Here is a 16,196-nt window from a genome sequence, read left to right as displayed (position 1 = left end):
GAGGAGCCTGGTAGGCTGCAGTCCGTGGGGTCGCTAAGGGTCGGACACGACTGAGCAACTTCACTTTCTCTTTTCACTTTCCCACATTGGAGAAGGAAATGGCAACCCACTCCAGTGTTCTTGCCTGGAGAATCCCAGGGACGGGGGAGCCTGGTGGGCTTCCGTCTATGGGGTCACACAGAGTCGGACACGACTGTGACTTAGCAGCAGCTGTGATCTTTCACAAAAGTCAAGCAGAAGGGCTAGAACTTATATATAGGCATAAGTGAGGGGGTATAGAAGATCTGGTTATCTTTAAAAAAAACAGAAGAGGAACAAACTACAAAATAATAGCAGAATAAATTATCCCTCCACATTCATAATAAAAATGGCTGTCATATTCAGAGATTTCATCACATCCTAGGCCCTTAAAAGAGGCAATGCCATTTAACTCTCACAAAAATCATGTGAGCTGAGGACTACTTAACCCTAGTTTACTGATGGGAAAACCGAGTTTCAGGGCAAAGTGATTTGGCTAAGCCACAAAGTTGCTAGGTTGAGAAACTTGGAATGAAGCCATGTATGTCTCTTTACTGTGGGGCTATATAGTCTCCCCTCCTATAGATATTAGTGGTCTTTCTTTAAGGGATTAAAGGCACGGAAATTAGTTGCCAAGTTTAATGAGGTCAGACCCTAGATTGGAAGTCATCTTGACACTGAGTACTAGTTACTAAGTCTACTCCCATTTCCTCTTCTAGAAGGAGGCTATTTCTAAGCACCACTTGAAGATCAGAGTGGCACCATGCTTTTACTAATAGCAGTTACCAATAGATATGTTCATTTTATTAGTCCTTGGAGCTTGCTTTAAATTTTACTAAGTGGGCATGTGTATGTGGGGAGGGGACCAGAAGAGGCAAGGAGCTGACGGAGGAGAACACAACTCATGATGCCTCCTGTGTTGGCCACAAAAGTGTTGAAAAGATAAAAAAAAAAAATAGAGATATACTACCAGGAAAGTGGTTTGCCAAAATGTAAAATAGCTACAGAAATTGAAAGGCTTGAAATGAGTCAGAATGCTTTGGTTCTGGGAAATCCCTAGAAATAGAAAGCTGCCTAACATAAACTTTTAGGTTGACAGACATGATTTCAGAATCAAGCATTTAATCACACTGGTTAGTTTGAATTTGCATGTTTAGAGTGTAATGAATCTCACATTATGTAATGGACACAAATTTTGCATTTCATTAGCATTTACTGATATATTTTGAAATAATAATTGATACTTTATAAACTTATAACAAATTTTTTTCTCATGAATTTAAGTTGAAATATGATTTATGTAAGAACTGAAGTTATTACTGCTAAATATCATATGAGAGGAAATTAGATTGTAGAATAACAGATAATGAGGAGGCTCTAGATACTGATAGAATTATAATTCCATTTCTAGGTGGGATAAATGGGAAATTTTATGTCATCAGTTTTGTAGTTATAAAAAACAAAACAAAAAAACCAAACCATGCCAACTAAAGTTGATGACTTTTCAGTAGCTTTGATGAGGTGATTTTAGAAGCAATAGCGTCGTTTGGGGTAAAAATTCAGAGAAAGAGAACTATGTGAAAATTTTTCTATGTGAAAACGTTTCTTAGTTAATTTCAATGATTTGCAGATTTGTTTTCTGACCTGAGATTATTCTTTGGCATTCGGTGATGGTTTAGGTCCAGGTTTTCAGCCCTGGTAGATATACTAAAGCAAAACAATGAGGTATATTGATGGCAGTTCCTGGTTCTTTTACAGCTATTAGGTAAGGTCTGAGATTGTTCATATACAAAGGTAATAACTCAATGGCATTTACTACAGTTAAGTCTTAAACTAAGGAATTGTTTGTGCTACCATTGTACAGCTGAAACAGAGGCTAAAGCAGTCAAATGACTTGTTTAAGGTCACCAGCATGCAAATAGCAGAGGTAGGTACCCAAATTCTTATCTCCTGGGTATTCTTTCCATTGGAGACCCTTAGTTTCAGTGCTTTGACTTCCCTTTTCTGAGAGTTTAATGCTAAGTAGTGTTTTACACTTTGATAACCTTGTCTGCGGGGTCACACAGAGTCGGACACGACTGAAGTGACTCAGCAGCAGCAGCAGCAACCTTGTATTTTGCTTGTTGTTGATCTGTTTTGCTAATATTCTTGGAGTATTGTCAGTGTGGACGTATTTGTTAGACTGCTCAACAGAGGATATGTTAAATAACAACACTGGTATTGTATCAAAAAATTTAGATTGTGGTAAAATCTGTAAAATTATGTGACCGGTTTCTTCAACAAAGACTTTCAAGGAAAAAAAAAAAAGTGGAAGTGAATAACTATAGATTAAAAAAGGTAAGAGACAAATGAACCAAATACATTGTATTTTGGGTCCTAATTTGAACAGACAGATGAATCAACTACATTGTGTTTTGAGTCCTAATTTGAACAGACCAGCTGAAAAAAATTATTAGACAACCAGAGAATTTGGACAGTGTATATTTAATTGTCTTAGTGAATTATTGTTAAATTTAAGGTGTAACAGTACAATTGTGGTTCAGTACAGTTCAGTCACTCAGTCGTGTCCAACTCTGTGCGACCCCATGAATCACAGCATGCCAGGCCTCCCTGTCCATCACCAACTCCCGGAGTTCACTCAAACTCATGTCCATCGAGTCGGTGATGCCATCCAGCCATCTCATTCTCTGTCGTCCCCGTCTCCTCCCACCCCCAATCCCTCCCAGCATCAGACTCTTTTCCATTGAGTCAACTTGTTGCATGAGGTGGCCGAAGTATTGGAGTTTCAGCTTTAGCATCAGTCCTTCCAATGAACACCCAGGATTGATCTCCTTTAGAATGGACTAGTTGGATCTCCTTGCAGTCCAAGGGACTCTCAAGAGTCTTCTCCAGCACTGGTTAAGTATTGTGGTTAAGTATCTAATATTGTGGTTAAGTATCTAATATTTTGTTGTTGAGTTGCTCAGTCATGTCTGACTCTCTGCGACCCCATGGACTGCAGTATACCAGGCTTCCCTGTCCTTCACCATCTCCCAGAGCTTGCTCATGTCCATTGAGTCAGTGATGCCATCCAACCATCTTGTCCTCTGTCGTCCCCTTCTCCTCCTGCCCTCAATCTTTGCCAGCATCAGGGTCTTTTCCAATGAGTCCTCTCTTCGCATCAGGTGGCCAAAGTATTGGAGCTTTAGCATCAGTCTTTCTCATGAAATCTAATATTTAAGATATTAAAAAAAACTTTATCTTTTAGAGGTACTTATTGGAAGAGATGAATTGATGTGACATTAGGAAAGTGAAAGTGAAAGTCCCCTCTGACTCTGTGCGACCCGGTGGACTATATACAGTCCATGGAATTCTCCAGGCCAGAATACTGGAGTGGGTAGCCTTTCCCTTCTCCAGGGGATCTTCCCAACCCAGGGATCAAACCCCAGTCTCTCACATTGCAGGTAGATTCTTTACCAGCTGAGCCACAGGGTAAGCCCAAGAACACTAAAGTGGGTAACCTATTCCTTCTCCAGTGGATCTTTCCGACCCAGGAATTGAACTGGGGTCTCCTGCATTGCAGGTGGATTCTTTACCAACCGAGTTATCAGGCATTTCCTTCAAATACCTATTCCTCTGCAACGGATGAAGATGGCTGGTCTTCCGCTGATAATTTCCCAAGCTGCGTTCTGGGTACCTGGGGGTTCTTATATGATTCGATCCACTTTTGAGTCTGACATTTTCCGCAGAAGAATGTATGGAACCCAAAGTAGATCATTACTTTGGTTTTATTTTGTATAATGCTTTATTTCAACTCCCCTGGTGGTGGCTCATATGGTAAAGCGTCTGCCTACCATACGGGAGACCTGGGTTCGATCCCTGGGTTGCAAAGATCCCCCGGAGAAAGAAATGGCAACCCACTCCAGTCCTCTTGCCTGGAAAATCCCATGGACGAAGGAGCCTGGTAGGCTACAGTCCATGGGGTCGCCAAGAGTCGGACACGACTGAGCGACTTCACTTTCACTTTTATTTCAGGGAGGCCTCTAAGGGGGCCTGAAAATGTTTTATTAGTAGTCTAGTCCGGTCTCCACATTCTCCTTTCCTTTGGGAGATGGGATGGTGGGGTGGAGTGAAGGAGTAGAAATTGTTCTCTCTTCCTCCTCCTCCCACCGATCCCGCCCAAGAACCAGTTTCAAACTAGGTGCTTTCCAAAAGACTTCTGATCTTTCCTAAAATAAAGCCTGGAGTGTGTGGGGGAGAAGGCATGGAAAGCGGGAAATGTCATCTAAAACGAAGCTTTTAGATGCTTTTTCATTTCTGGTCTTGATTTCGCTAATTACTTTGTCGTTAGGAGGTAGAAGAGCCTGTACCTTTAATTTTCCTGCCCACGTGACAATGTTTTTGTTTTCGGGTAGTTTTTACTGTACAGGAAATTCTCAGCGAGCTTACGTCACAGCCAGCAGTTGCAGCAGTTACCGTAATGACGCTACTTAAGTTTACAAAGCGTGAAACCTGAACTGCCGCCAGGACAATGTTTGCTGATTTTAGAGTTCAGACTTAAATCATTATTTTTCCAGGATTTAACTTTTAAGCAGTATTGACACTGGTGGCCTGAACAGCGCTACCTTTTTTTGTTTTCTATATCTATATTGATGTATTTTCCAGGTTTTGTCTAGGACGAGAAGCAGAGAATACGTTACATTCACTTTCCTTACTGGGGAAGTTCCGGAAGGGTTTACTGCAGTAGTGCGCCTGCGCGGTTGGGCTCCACCAAATCGCCCGCTTTCCCCAGTCCGGCTAGCAGGGGGCGCTGTGAGGTAACGGCTAGTCTTTTCTTCAGGGCTCTGGAACGTAGCGTAAAAGGGTAGGAGGTGAGGCGGGCCGAGGGGCGTTCTATCCTCGACTGCCCTGATCTCTATCGCCCTTTGTCCTCCAGCCTCCCTGGGGCTCTGGGCCTGCGGGCCTGGTTGCTAGGCGGAAGCGGGGAACTGCGGCGGCCCGGGTGTGTGAAAAGCTTTTCCTCAGGCGGCAAAAGGTCCTCTGGCGGCGGGCTCGTGTCTCCCTGCAGACAGGCCGGGCCGGTGGCCGACCGGCTTTTGCCTTGGGTCGGGACCGGGTTGCGGGTGGACCGGCAGCCCCGGGCCGGGCAGCCTGGCGCGTTGCAGGCCTCCCGCCGAGCGGGATCGGGGTGTCCGGGGCTGTGGGCGGGCGGCGGGAGCCTCGCCGGGAGTTCGGCCGGGGGTCGCGGGCTGCCCGCCACTCACCCGGGCCCCTCTTCCTCCCAGCAGACCCCCGCCTACCGGCCGCTGACCGCGACCATGGTCTCCAAGTCCGACCAGCTGCTCATCGTCGTGTCCATCCTAGAAGGTGAGCGACCGGGGACTTGGCGTTTGCAGCTGCTGCTTCAAATGGTAACGGAGTAGTGTGGGACCGAGGCTTTGTTAACCTGAAGAACTCTGTCATGGTCGCTGGTGCGGTCCCCAGAGACTTGCTTGAAGTTGTGTGCTCTAGGGTCTGTTGGGCAGTTGATTTAAAAGTGCCCCAGGTGAGTGGGAGTATGAGAGCTATTAAGGGTAGGTGATATTTAGCGTGATTAGCCGTAGACCCAGAGAATGTTGGAGAAAGTTTCCATCAGAAGCAGCATATCGGTGCTGCTTGTAATATGAGCTGAAAGAGTACCTGGAAAGCACGTTCTGTTCAGCGACCCCCTGGTATCAGTGTTGAGAACTTTGCTTTGACTCAAATACACATTTCTTGCATTTTTCAGAAGTGTTTATGTGTTCTTGCATTTTCAGATGTCCTTGTGGGGGGCCCTTCCGTTTACAGGTCTCTACTGGGTGCTTATAAGACTGCAGTTGTCAAGAGGGTCTGTTGCACATGCCCGGAAGTTGTGTTTGTTTGGAGACTCGCTGAGTGTCAGGCTCTGTGCTGGGTGTAAAAGCACAACAGACCTGGTTCCAAAAGCTACCGGTGTAGCCTGGAGAAGAATAAATACTTATCAAGGTGTGGAAGAAGGAATGACCACCTCTGTCTGGGGAAGCTGGGAACGTTTTCCCAAAGGAGATGACATTTTCTTTTTGGTCATAAAGAATGATTAAAAGTTTGTCAGGGGGAGAAAAAAGGAAGAAAGGGCATTCCAGGTAAAGGGAAGAGCCAGTGGTGTTTAAGGGATATTAAAGCCAGACATATTCTTTGATTGCTTGGATTCAGTGTGGTTGGAGGTCAGGGAAGTGAAGGATATAGGAGTTGATGGGTAAATTGAGGTTAGGTTTTGAATAACATGACAGGAAGGAGTCATCTTGAATGGTGTGAGGAATGGCTGGGGACCCCTGCCCTTCAGGGGAGGTATCTCATGGAGGCCTGGCACTCTGGGAGGTGAGAGGAAAGAAAACATTTGGAGGAGAAGATGGACCGGAATCCGTAGTGTTGGGGAAGATTTAACTGTTAGGTTGCTGCTGCTGCTGCTAAGTCGCTTCAGTCGTGTCTGACTCTGTGCGACCCCAGAGATGGCAGGTTACTGACTGTTTAAAGACATAGGACTAAAATCCCCTTGTAATTTGGTGAACAAAAGCTTTTGGACTGTGGCCCATGCTATGAGGTAACAGAAATGTAAGGCACTCTCTTTCCCTTCAAGGTTGTAGGGTTCTGTGTTCTTAGGGAGGTCAAATTAATGTGCAGGACATGGTACGTTGGCATGTAATGTAAATAAAGTAAACATAAATGATACAGGCTGCAAACACAGGTTTGGGGGGTGGATGAAGTTGATGGCCGAAGTGCCTTGGTTGGTAGGTCATCAGGATAGAAGAGTCATATCAGGCGATTAGACAACTCAGACCACTGTGGGATGCGCATGCTGGTTTCCAGAGAACCTGGAATTGGGAAGGTCAGTTAGGTGTTGCTATAAACATGTGCAGACCTCCAAGCTGTTCCTTCTTTTGTGTTTGTATTTCCATTCATTGTAACCACGCTGTTGCTTCAAGCCAAGACCCTGGGAGGCATCGTCTTCCTGGGTTCCCTCTCCACCCCCAACATCCAGATGGTCACCAAGTGTTGATTTTATTTTAAAAATAATAGTAGGTACTTTGTATAACTTTTTTTAAAATGTAAACTTTTAAATGAACGCGTTTCCATTGTGAGTGCCTTGCTGTAGGGCTGTCATTATCCCCCTAATCGACTGTAGTAATCTTCTCAGTATTCTCGTTCATAAATGTTTTCAGAAAACACTGTCCACCTTACTGTCAGGGGTAACTTCTGAAATGTCAATCTAATTTTCTTAAAGTCCTTTGATGCGCTGAGGGATAAGGTCCTGCTTAGAGTGGCACACATGGCCCTTTAGGATGGACTTGTGACCTACCTTTTCAGCCTTCTCTCTCCTGCCGTGTGTATTCATATGTTCCCAGTCCTGCAACTATTTGAACTGCTTGCAGTTTCTTGCCTATGCTTCTAGAAGGGCTCTTTATTCAAAAGAAGACGACTGGGCCTCTACCGTGAGCAAACTTTGGCCTAAGGACTAGATTCCAGGGATGAGAATGACAAGCGTTTCTCTTTTCAGGGTCTTCTTTGTCTTTAGGATGAGGCAGGTACCTGTTGATCCCGTACTTATCTTCTGTTTTCAAGCTAATTGGAAGTTGTAGTTAGGACCGTCTGAAAATATAGGGGTGTTTTTGGACACGTATGAAATTCATTTGTGAAACTTAGTGATCGATTAGAGTAGCCAACAATGATGTCCTGTGAGAGGCCCCTGAGCTCTAATTGGGAGAGCCATGTAGCAAACTCTTCATAGGGAGTTTCAGATGAGAACTTTAGGTTGACATTGACAGGTTTGCAATCAAGGTCTTTATGACCAGCTTAATTCCTTTTAAGCAGCTTGAACCAGGGTGAGTAGCAGGAGGGATGTGCTTATTTGACAGTGGTTAAACTCCTCTCACTGAAATCCCCTCACCAGACCTGCAGACATATTGGCTAGAAGATGTTTAGTGCTTATTTATTTTTTAGTGTTTTGGTTTCACTGTGTTAAGTCTTTTTCCACTAGACCCTCAACTCTTCAAGAACACATACTCTGTTTTCTTCCTTTTGCATCCCATTTTCTGGCATAAACCTAACTCTGAATATGTCTTCTGCAAACTGAAGGAATGAAGTCAGGCAGTACAAATGAACAGTAATGCATAGAGAGAATATTTTAATATTTCTTGATAGTGTACAGCATTGTCATTGAAAATAACATGAATGAATGAATGTGTTTAGCTAATCTGTAAAGTATCCTTTACTGTGTTAATTTAGTTCAGTCGCATCCGATTCTTTGCGACCCCATGGACTGCAGCATGCCAGGCCTCCCTGTCCGTTGCCAACTCCCAGAGTTGACTCAAACTCATGTCCATTGAGTCATGGATGGATGCCATCCAACCATCTCATCGTCTGTCGTCCCCTTCTCCTTCAATCTTTCCTAGCATCAGGGTCTTTGCAAATGAGTCAGTTCTTCACATCACATGGCCAAAGTATTGGACTTTCAGCTTCAGCATCAGTCCTTCCAGTGAATATTCAGGACTGATTTCCTTTAGGATGGACTGGTTGGATCTCCTTGTCGTGCAGCACCTTGTGGTTCTCCAACACCACTGTTCAAAAGCGTCGATTCTTTGGTGCTCAGCTTTCTTTATAGTCCAACTCTCACATCCATACATGACTACTGGAGAAACCACAGCTTTGACTAGATGGACCTTTGTTGACAAAGTAATATCTCTGCTTTTTAATGCGCTATCTAGATTGCTCATAACTTTTCTTCCAAGGAGTAAGCGTCTTCTAATTTCATGGCTGCAGTCACCATCTGCAGTGTTTTTGGAGCCTCAAAAAATAAAGTCTGTCACTGTCTCCACTGTTTCCCCATCTATTTCCCATGAAGTGATGGGACCAGATGCCATGATCTTAGTTTTCTGAATGTTGAGCTTTAAGCCAACTTTTTCACTGTCCTCTTTCACTTTCATCAAGAGGCTCTTTAGTTCTTCTTCACTTTCTGCCACAAGGGTGGTGTTATCTGCATATCTAAGTTTATTGATATTTCTCCCGGCAATCTTGATTCCACCTTGTGCTTCATCCAGCCCAGTGTTCCTCATGATGTACTCTGCATATGAGTTAAATAAGCATGGTGACAATATACAGCCTTGACGTACTCCTTTTCCTATTTGGAACCAGTCTGTTGTTCCATGTCCAGTTCTAACTGTTGCTTTCTGACCTGCATACAGATTTCTCAGGTGGCAGGTCAGGTGGTCTGGTATTCCCATCTCTTTCAGAATTTTCTACTGTTTTTTTTTGGTCCACACAGTCAAAGGCTTTGGCATAGTCAATAAAGCCGAAGTAGATGTTTTTCTGGAACTCTCTTGCTTTTTCAATGATCCAGCGGATGCTGGCAATTTGATCTCTGGTTCCTGTGACTTTTCTAAATCCAGCTTGAACATCTGGAATTTCATGGTTTACGTACTGTTGAAGCCTGGCTTGGAGAATTTTGAGCATTACTTTACTTGGGTGTGAGGTGAGTGCAATTGTGCGGTAGTTCGAGCATTCTTTGGCATTGCCTTTCTTTGGGATTGGAATGAAAGCTGACCTTTTTCAATCCTGTAGCTACTGCTGAGTTTTTCAAATTTGCTGGCATATTGAGTCCAGTACTTCCACAACTTCATCTTATAGGATTTGAAATAGCTCAACTGGAATTCCATCACCTCCACTAGCTTTGTTTGTAGTGATGTTTCCTAAGGCCCAGTTGACTTCTCATTCCAGGAAGTCTGGCTCTAGGTGAGTGATCACACCATCGTGATTTTCTGGGTCATGTAGATCTTTTTTGTATAGTTCTGTGTATTCTTGCCACCTCTTTTTAATATTTTCTGCTTCTGTTAGGTCCATACCATTTCTGTCTTTTAACGAGCCCGTCTCTGCATGAAATGTTCCCTTGGTATCTCTAATTTTCTTGAAGAGATCTCTAGACTTTCCCATTCTATTGTTTTCCTCTATTTCTTTGCATTGATCTCTGAGGAAGGCTTTCTTATCTCTCCTTGCTATTCTTTGGAACTCTGCATTTGTATATCTTTCCTTTTCTCCTTTGCCTTTCGCTTCTCTTCTATTCACAGCTATTTGTAAGGCCTTCTCAGACAACCATTTTGCCTTTTTGCATTTCTCTTTCTTGGAGATGGTCTTGATCCCTGCCTCCTGTATAATGTTATGTACCTCCATCTATAGTTTTTCAGGCACTCTTATCAGATCTAAAACCTTGAATATATTTTTCACTTCCACTGTATAATCATAAGGGATTTGATGTAGGTCATACCTGAATGGTCTAGTGGTTTTCCCTACTTTCTTCAATTTAAGTCTGAATTTGGCAATAAGGAGTTCATGGTCTGTGCCACAGTCTTGTTTTTGCTGACTGTATGGAACTTCTTCATCTTTGGCTGCAGAGAATATACTCAGTCTGATTTTGGTGTTGACCATCTGGTAATGTCCATGTGCAGAGTCTTCTGCTGTGTTGTTGGAAGAGAGTGACCAGTGTGTTTTCTTGGCAAAACTCTATTAGCCTTTGCCCTGCTTCATTCTGTACTCCAAGGCCAAATTTGCCTGTTACTCCAGGTATTTCTTGACTTCCTACTTTTGCCTTCCAGTTCCCTATAATGAAAAATACATCTTTTTTGGGTGTTAGTTCTAGAAGGTCTTATAGGTCTTCATAGAACCGTTCAACTCCAGCTTCTTTAGCATTACTGCTCGGCGCATATACTTGGATTACTGTGATATTGAATGATTTGCTTTGGAAATGAACAGAGATCATTCTGTCATTTTTGAGATTGCACCCAAGTACTGCATTTCAGACTCTTTTGTTGACGATGATGGTTACTCCATTTCTTCTAAGGGATTCTTGCCCACAATAGTAGATGTAATTGTTGTCTGAATTAAATTGTCATCTGAGTTAAATTCACCCATTCCAGTCCATTTTAATTCTCTGCTACCTAAAATGTGGATGTTCACTCTTGCCATCTCCTGTTTGACCACCTCTAATTTGCCTTGATTTACGGACCTAACATTCCAGGTTCCTATGCATTATTGCTCTTTACAGCATCGGACTTTACTTCTATCACCAATCACATCCACAACTGGGTGTTGTATTTGCCGTGGCTCTGTCTCTTCATTCTTTCTGGAGTTACTTCCCCACTGATCTCCAGTAGCATGTTGGGCACCTACTGATCTGGGTAGTTCATCTTTCAGCGTCCTATCTTTTTGCCTTTTCATACTGTTCATGGGGTTCTCAAGGCAAGAATACTGAAGTGGTTTGCCACTCCCTTCTCCAGTGGAGCATGCTTTGTCAGAACTCTCCACCATGACCTGTTCGCCTTGGATGGCCCTATATAGCATAGCTCGTGGTTTCATTGAGTTAGACAAGGCTATGGTCCATGTGATCACATTGATCCTGTTAGTGTTAACAGGAAAATTAAGATTCAGGTAAATTTGTTTTTTCTAATTTTATTATTTCTTGACTCTCTAGATAACCTGTTCTATATTAAATACTGGTATTTGTTGTTCAGTTGCTCTGTCCTGTCTGACGCTTTGCGACCCCATGGAGTGCAGCATGACAAGCTTCCGTGTCCTTCACTATCTCCCAGAATTTGCTCAAACTCATTACCATTGAGTAAATGATGCCATCCAACCATCTTGTCCTCTGTTGCCCCCTACTCCTCCTGCCCTCAGTCTTTCCCAGCATCAGGGAGTCACCTCTTCGTTTCAGATGGCAAAGGTATTGGAGATTCAGCTTCAGCATCAATCCTTCTAATGAATATTTAGGGTTGATTTCCTATAGGATTGACTGCTTTGATCTCATTGCTATCCAAGGGACTGTCAAGAGTCTTCTTCAGCACCACAGTTTGAAAGCATCAGTTCTTCGGTGCTCAGACTTCTTTATGGTTCAACTCTCACATCAGTACTTGACTACTGGAAAAACCATAGCTTTGACTCTATGGATCTTTGTTGGCAAAGTGATTTTTTTGCTTTTTATTATGCTGTCTAGGTTTGTCATCGGTTTTTTTCCAAGGAACAAGCATCTCTTACTTTTGTGGCTGCAGTCACTCTCCACAGTGATTTTAGTAATATCTAAAATTTGTATAATCACATTTTTAACACATTAATTCTGAATGTTATTGAGATCATTGCTGCTCAAAGTGTGAACCAAGAACAACACTGTTGACATCTCCTGGGATTTTGTTAGAAGTGCAGAATCCCAGGCCCATCTCAGACCAGTTGAACCAGAATCTACATTTTAACAGGACCTTGGGTGATTCATTGCATATTAGTGTTAGAGAAGCACTAATTTATTAATTACAGCTTTCAGTTTGACTGATGTTTTTATGAATCATGAATTTGAGTACATATGTGAGTATGTGCTAGTGAGTTAGTTTATGGAATACATGATAAGTTAACCACTGTTAACATGTCAGTTTTTAAAACTTACATGCCGAGTGACCATATTTGGTTTTTGTACACTTCCATTTAACCTGTACAGTCTTTTTTTCTAGGTCGCCATTTCCCCAAACGTCCAAAACATATGCTTATAGTAGAAGCAAAGTTTGATGGAGAGCAGTTAGCTACTGATCCTGTGGCCCATACAGACCAGCCGGAATTTGCTACTGAGTTAGCCTGGGAAATTGACAGGAAAGCACTTCATCAGCACAGGTGACTGTTATTTTCAATCTGTTCAGCTCTTGTTTCAATTTGTGTTGTGTGTGTGCACATGTGCGCATGCTCGCAGGTGCTGTGTTGTGCTTAGTTGCTTAGTTGTGTCCAACTCTTTGTGACCCTATGGACTGTAGCCCACCAGGCTCCTCTGCCTTGGGGATTCTCTAGGCAAGAATACTGGAGTGGGTTGCCATGCCCTCTAGGGGATCTTTCCAACCCAGGGATCGAACCAGGGTTTCCTGCATTGCAGGTGGATTCTTTACCATCTGAGCCACCAGGGAAGCCCAAGAATACTGGAGTGGGTAGCCTATCCCTTCTCCAAGGGAACTTCCTGACCCAGGAATTGAACTGGGGTCTCCTGCATTGCAGGTGGATTCTTTACCAGCAGAGCTACTGTATGTATATGTATATATATATACACACACATATATCTAGGTAGGCTTCCCTGGTAGCTCAGGTGGTAAAGAATCTGCCTGTAATGCAGGAAACCTGGGTTTGATTGGGAAGATCCCTGGATTAGTCCATGAATTTCTTTGAAATGGTATTAAATTCCTAGAGGATACCAGAATTTTGCATTTCATCTCAGTGACTTCTGGAATATCTGCTCAGATAGTGTCTTCGTATTGAGATATTAGCGCCTGCATTGGTGTTTGTGTATATGATTGTGTGAGTATAAAGTGTCACCACTCTGTATTTTGTAGACTGAAAAAATAACACAGATAAATACATAAATGATGATTTTTATGCCCAGTGTAGGGTTCATAGTCATTCCATTAGATAATGGCAGTGATGGCAAAATCCAGTCAGCTTGCTGTATGTGTAGGAGTTCCAGACTCAAAAGAAGCTATGTTCCACAAGTCAAGCTCATGCTTACATGACCTTATCATATATTACACCAAATTGTTTTTAACTTAATTTTAATAATTTACAATGTTATGACATTTAATTCTTAAGTTTATTTCATTTTTTTTTTAAGCAACAAAAAGTGTTATAAGCATATAAATAGGGACTTCCCTGGCAGTACAGTAGTTACGTCTGCCTTCCAGTGCAGGGGTGCAGGTTCCATCCCTAGTCTGGGAGCTAAGATGCCACATGCCTCAGGGCCATAAAACTAAAACATTAAACAAAAGCAGTATTGTAACAGATTCAATAAAGAATTCTTTTGTCTACATAAAAAGATCTGTGTAAAGAAAAAGAAGCATATATATGTGTATTCAAAGCTTTATGTGTGTAAGAAAAATAATTTAAAATCAGTCTTGAGGATTAATGGTAATTTTTGACTTTGAAAGCATTCTGTGTGTCACAGAAGCTTGAGAAACATTGACCTAGATGTTAACTTCTTGGATGAGAGAGACTTAAAGTGTTTTATTTGACATGTTTTGTGTATTAGTTGGTATATAGATAAGTAGACATAATTAATAGTTCATGCCAGTCAAAGAGTTTTTTAGAAAGTACAGAATAGATATAGGTTATCCAACAAAATAATAGTTGTCTTGAATAGTAGTAAGTAGCTTTTTAAAAGCTAATAGAAAGTTCAGTGTTAAGCAAAAGTGATTTTATTGATCACATGAATTGTTATGTTACAGGCTACAGCGTACTCCTATCAAACTGCAGTGTTTTGCCTTGGATCCTTTAACTTCAGCCAGAGAAACTGTTGGCTACATTGTTCTAGACTTAAGAACTGCTCAAGAAACAAAGCAGGTACTGACCTTTTGATGTTTTATTACTGACTCTGTCAAACAGTTGGTTATTTTCAGTAGATAAGAGATTGATGGAAAGGACATGGACTATTAGACCTAATAAATCATGGGCTCGTACCATGGTATATGGTATGGTAGTTCTCAGTTCTTAAGGTGAATTTGGCTTAAAAAATCCTGACCTTTTGATCCTTCCTTTGACCTAAACCTATCTCTCAAAGAAACTTCTGAGTTCAAATCTGTGTTCAAGTTGCTATTACCTTTATGTTTAACATGTTCAGCTCCTGCACTTCACCTTCAAAGTGCTCCTCTTTTAGAGTTCCTTGCTTCAGTGATGGTCACTGCTCTCCTTCCAGACGTCTTCCTTGACACTCCCCTTTCCTGGCCTCCAGAGCCAACCCCTTCCAGTTGGTTTTCCCTCCTGATCCATCTAATATCCTGCGTTTCATGCTGCCATCTCAAACTTAAGCCACTCACCTAGGCTGTCATGTTGTTCGGTCACTAAGTCATGTCCAACTCTTTGTGACCCCATGGACTGCAGCACACCAGACTTCCTTGTACTTCATTATCTCCCAGGGTTTGCTTAGATTCACGTCCATTGAGTCGGTGATGCCGTCTAACCATTTTGTCGGTGGTGCTATCTAACCATTTCATCCTCTGCTGCTCTCTTCTCTTTTTGCCTTCAATCGTTCCCAGCATCAGGGCTTTTCCAGTGAGTCATCTCTTCACATCACTTGACCACAGTATTGGAGCTTCAGTTTCAGCGCAGTCCTTCCAGTGAATATTCAGGGTTGATTTCCTTTAGGATTGACTGGTTTGATCTCCTTGCAGTCCAACAGACTCTCAAGAGTCTTCTCCAGCACCATAATTCAAAGGCATCAATTTTTTGGCACTCAACCTTCTTTATGGTCCAACTGTCTCTTCCATACATGACTATTGGAAAAATCATAGCTTTGGCTATATGGACCTTTATTGTCAAAGTGATGTCTCTACTTTTTAATACACTGTCAAGGTTTGTCATTCCTTTCCTTCCAAGGAGCAAGCATCTTTTAATTTCATGGCTGCAGTCACCTTCTTCAGTGATTTTGTAGCCCAAGAAAACAAAGTCTGTCACTGCTTCCATTTTTTTCCCCTTCTGTTTGCCATGAAGTGATGGGACCAGATACCATGATTTTTGCTTTTTGAATGTTGAGAGTTAAGCCAACTTTTTCACTCTTCCCTTTCACCCTCATCAAGAGGCTCTTTAGTTCTTCTCTTTCTGCCATTAGAGTGGTATCATCTGCATGTCTGAGGTTGTTGATATTTCTCATGGCAGTCTTGATTCCAGCTTGTGATTCATCCAGTCTGGCATTTCACATAATATACTCTGCATATAAGTTAAATAAACAGGGTGACAATTTACAGCCTTATTGTACTTCTTTCCCAGATTTGAATCAGTCAGTTATTCCCTGTAAAGTTCTGACTATTGCTTCTGAACCCGCATCCAGGTTTCTCAGGAGACAGGTAAGATGGTCTGGTATTTCCGTCTCTTTAAGAATTTTCCACAGTTTGTTATGATCCACTCAGTCAAAGACTTTAGCCTGGTTAATGAAGCAGAGGTAGATTTTTTCTTGAATTCCCTTGCTTTCTCTGTGTTCCAATGAATGTTGGCAATTTAATCTCTGGTTCCTCTGCCATTTCTAAATCCAGCTTATATGTCTGGAAGTTCTTGGTTCACATACTGCAGAAGCCTTGCTTGAAGGATTTTGAGCATAACCTTACTAGCATGCTAAATGAATACAATTATACCCTGATCTGTACATT

At 42.3% G+C, this 16,196-nt stretch overlaps 1 protein-coding gene across 4 annotated transcripts in view; it reads left to right on the top strand.

Annotated features, from left to right (window-relative positions):
- The first annotated feature begins 4,981 nt into the window (after positions 1–4,981).
- The window catches only part of CEP120 (centrosomal protein 120), an 88,301-nt gene continuing 77,086 nt past the window's right edge, over positions 4,982–16,196 (top strand). Inside the window, exons 1-4 of one of the 4 annotated variants that reach the window (XM_055429287.2) lie at positions 4,982–4,999; positions 5,286–5,364; positions 12,537–12,693; positions 14,283–14,397. In XM_055429287.2, the coding sequence (XP_055285262.2) occupies positions 5,316–5,364; positions 12,537–12,693; positions 14,283–14,397 (321 nt within the window). In that variant the 5' untranslated portion in view covers positions 4,982–4,999; positions 5,286–5,315. The other 3 variants (XM_055429288.2, XM_055429289.2, XM_055429291.2) reach the window with 3 other exon arrangements.

The sequence above is a fragment of the Moschus berezovskii genome, chromosome 8, assembly GCF_049115385.1.
Source record: "Moschus berezovskii isolate FMDL1 chromosome 8, NW_MosBer_1.0, whole genome shotgun sequence".
In the NCBI taxonomy this organism is placed as follows: domain Eukaryota; kingdom Metazoa; phylum Chordata; class Mammalia; order Artiodactyla; family Moschidae; genus Moschus; species Moschus berezovskii.
The sequence above is the reverse complement of the archived record's forward strand: the minus strand, read 5'-3'. Positions and strand labels throughout refer to the sequence as shown.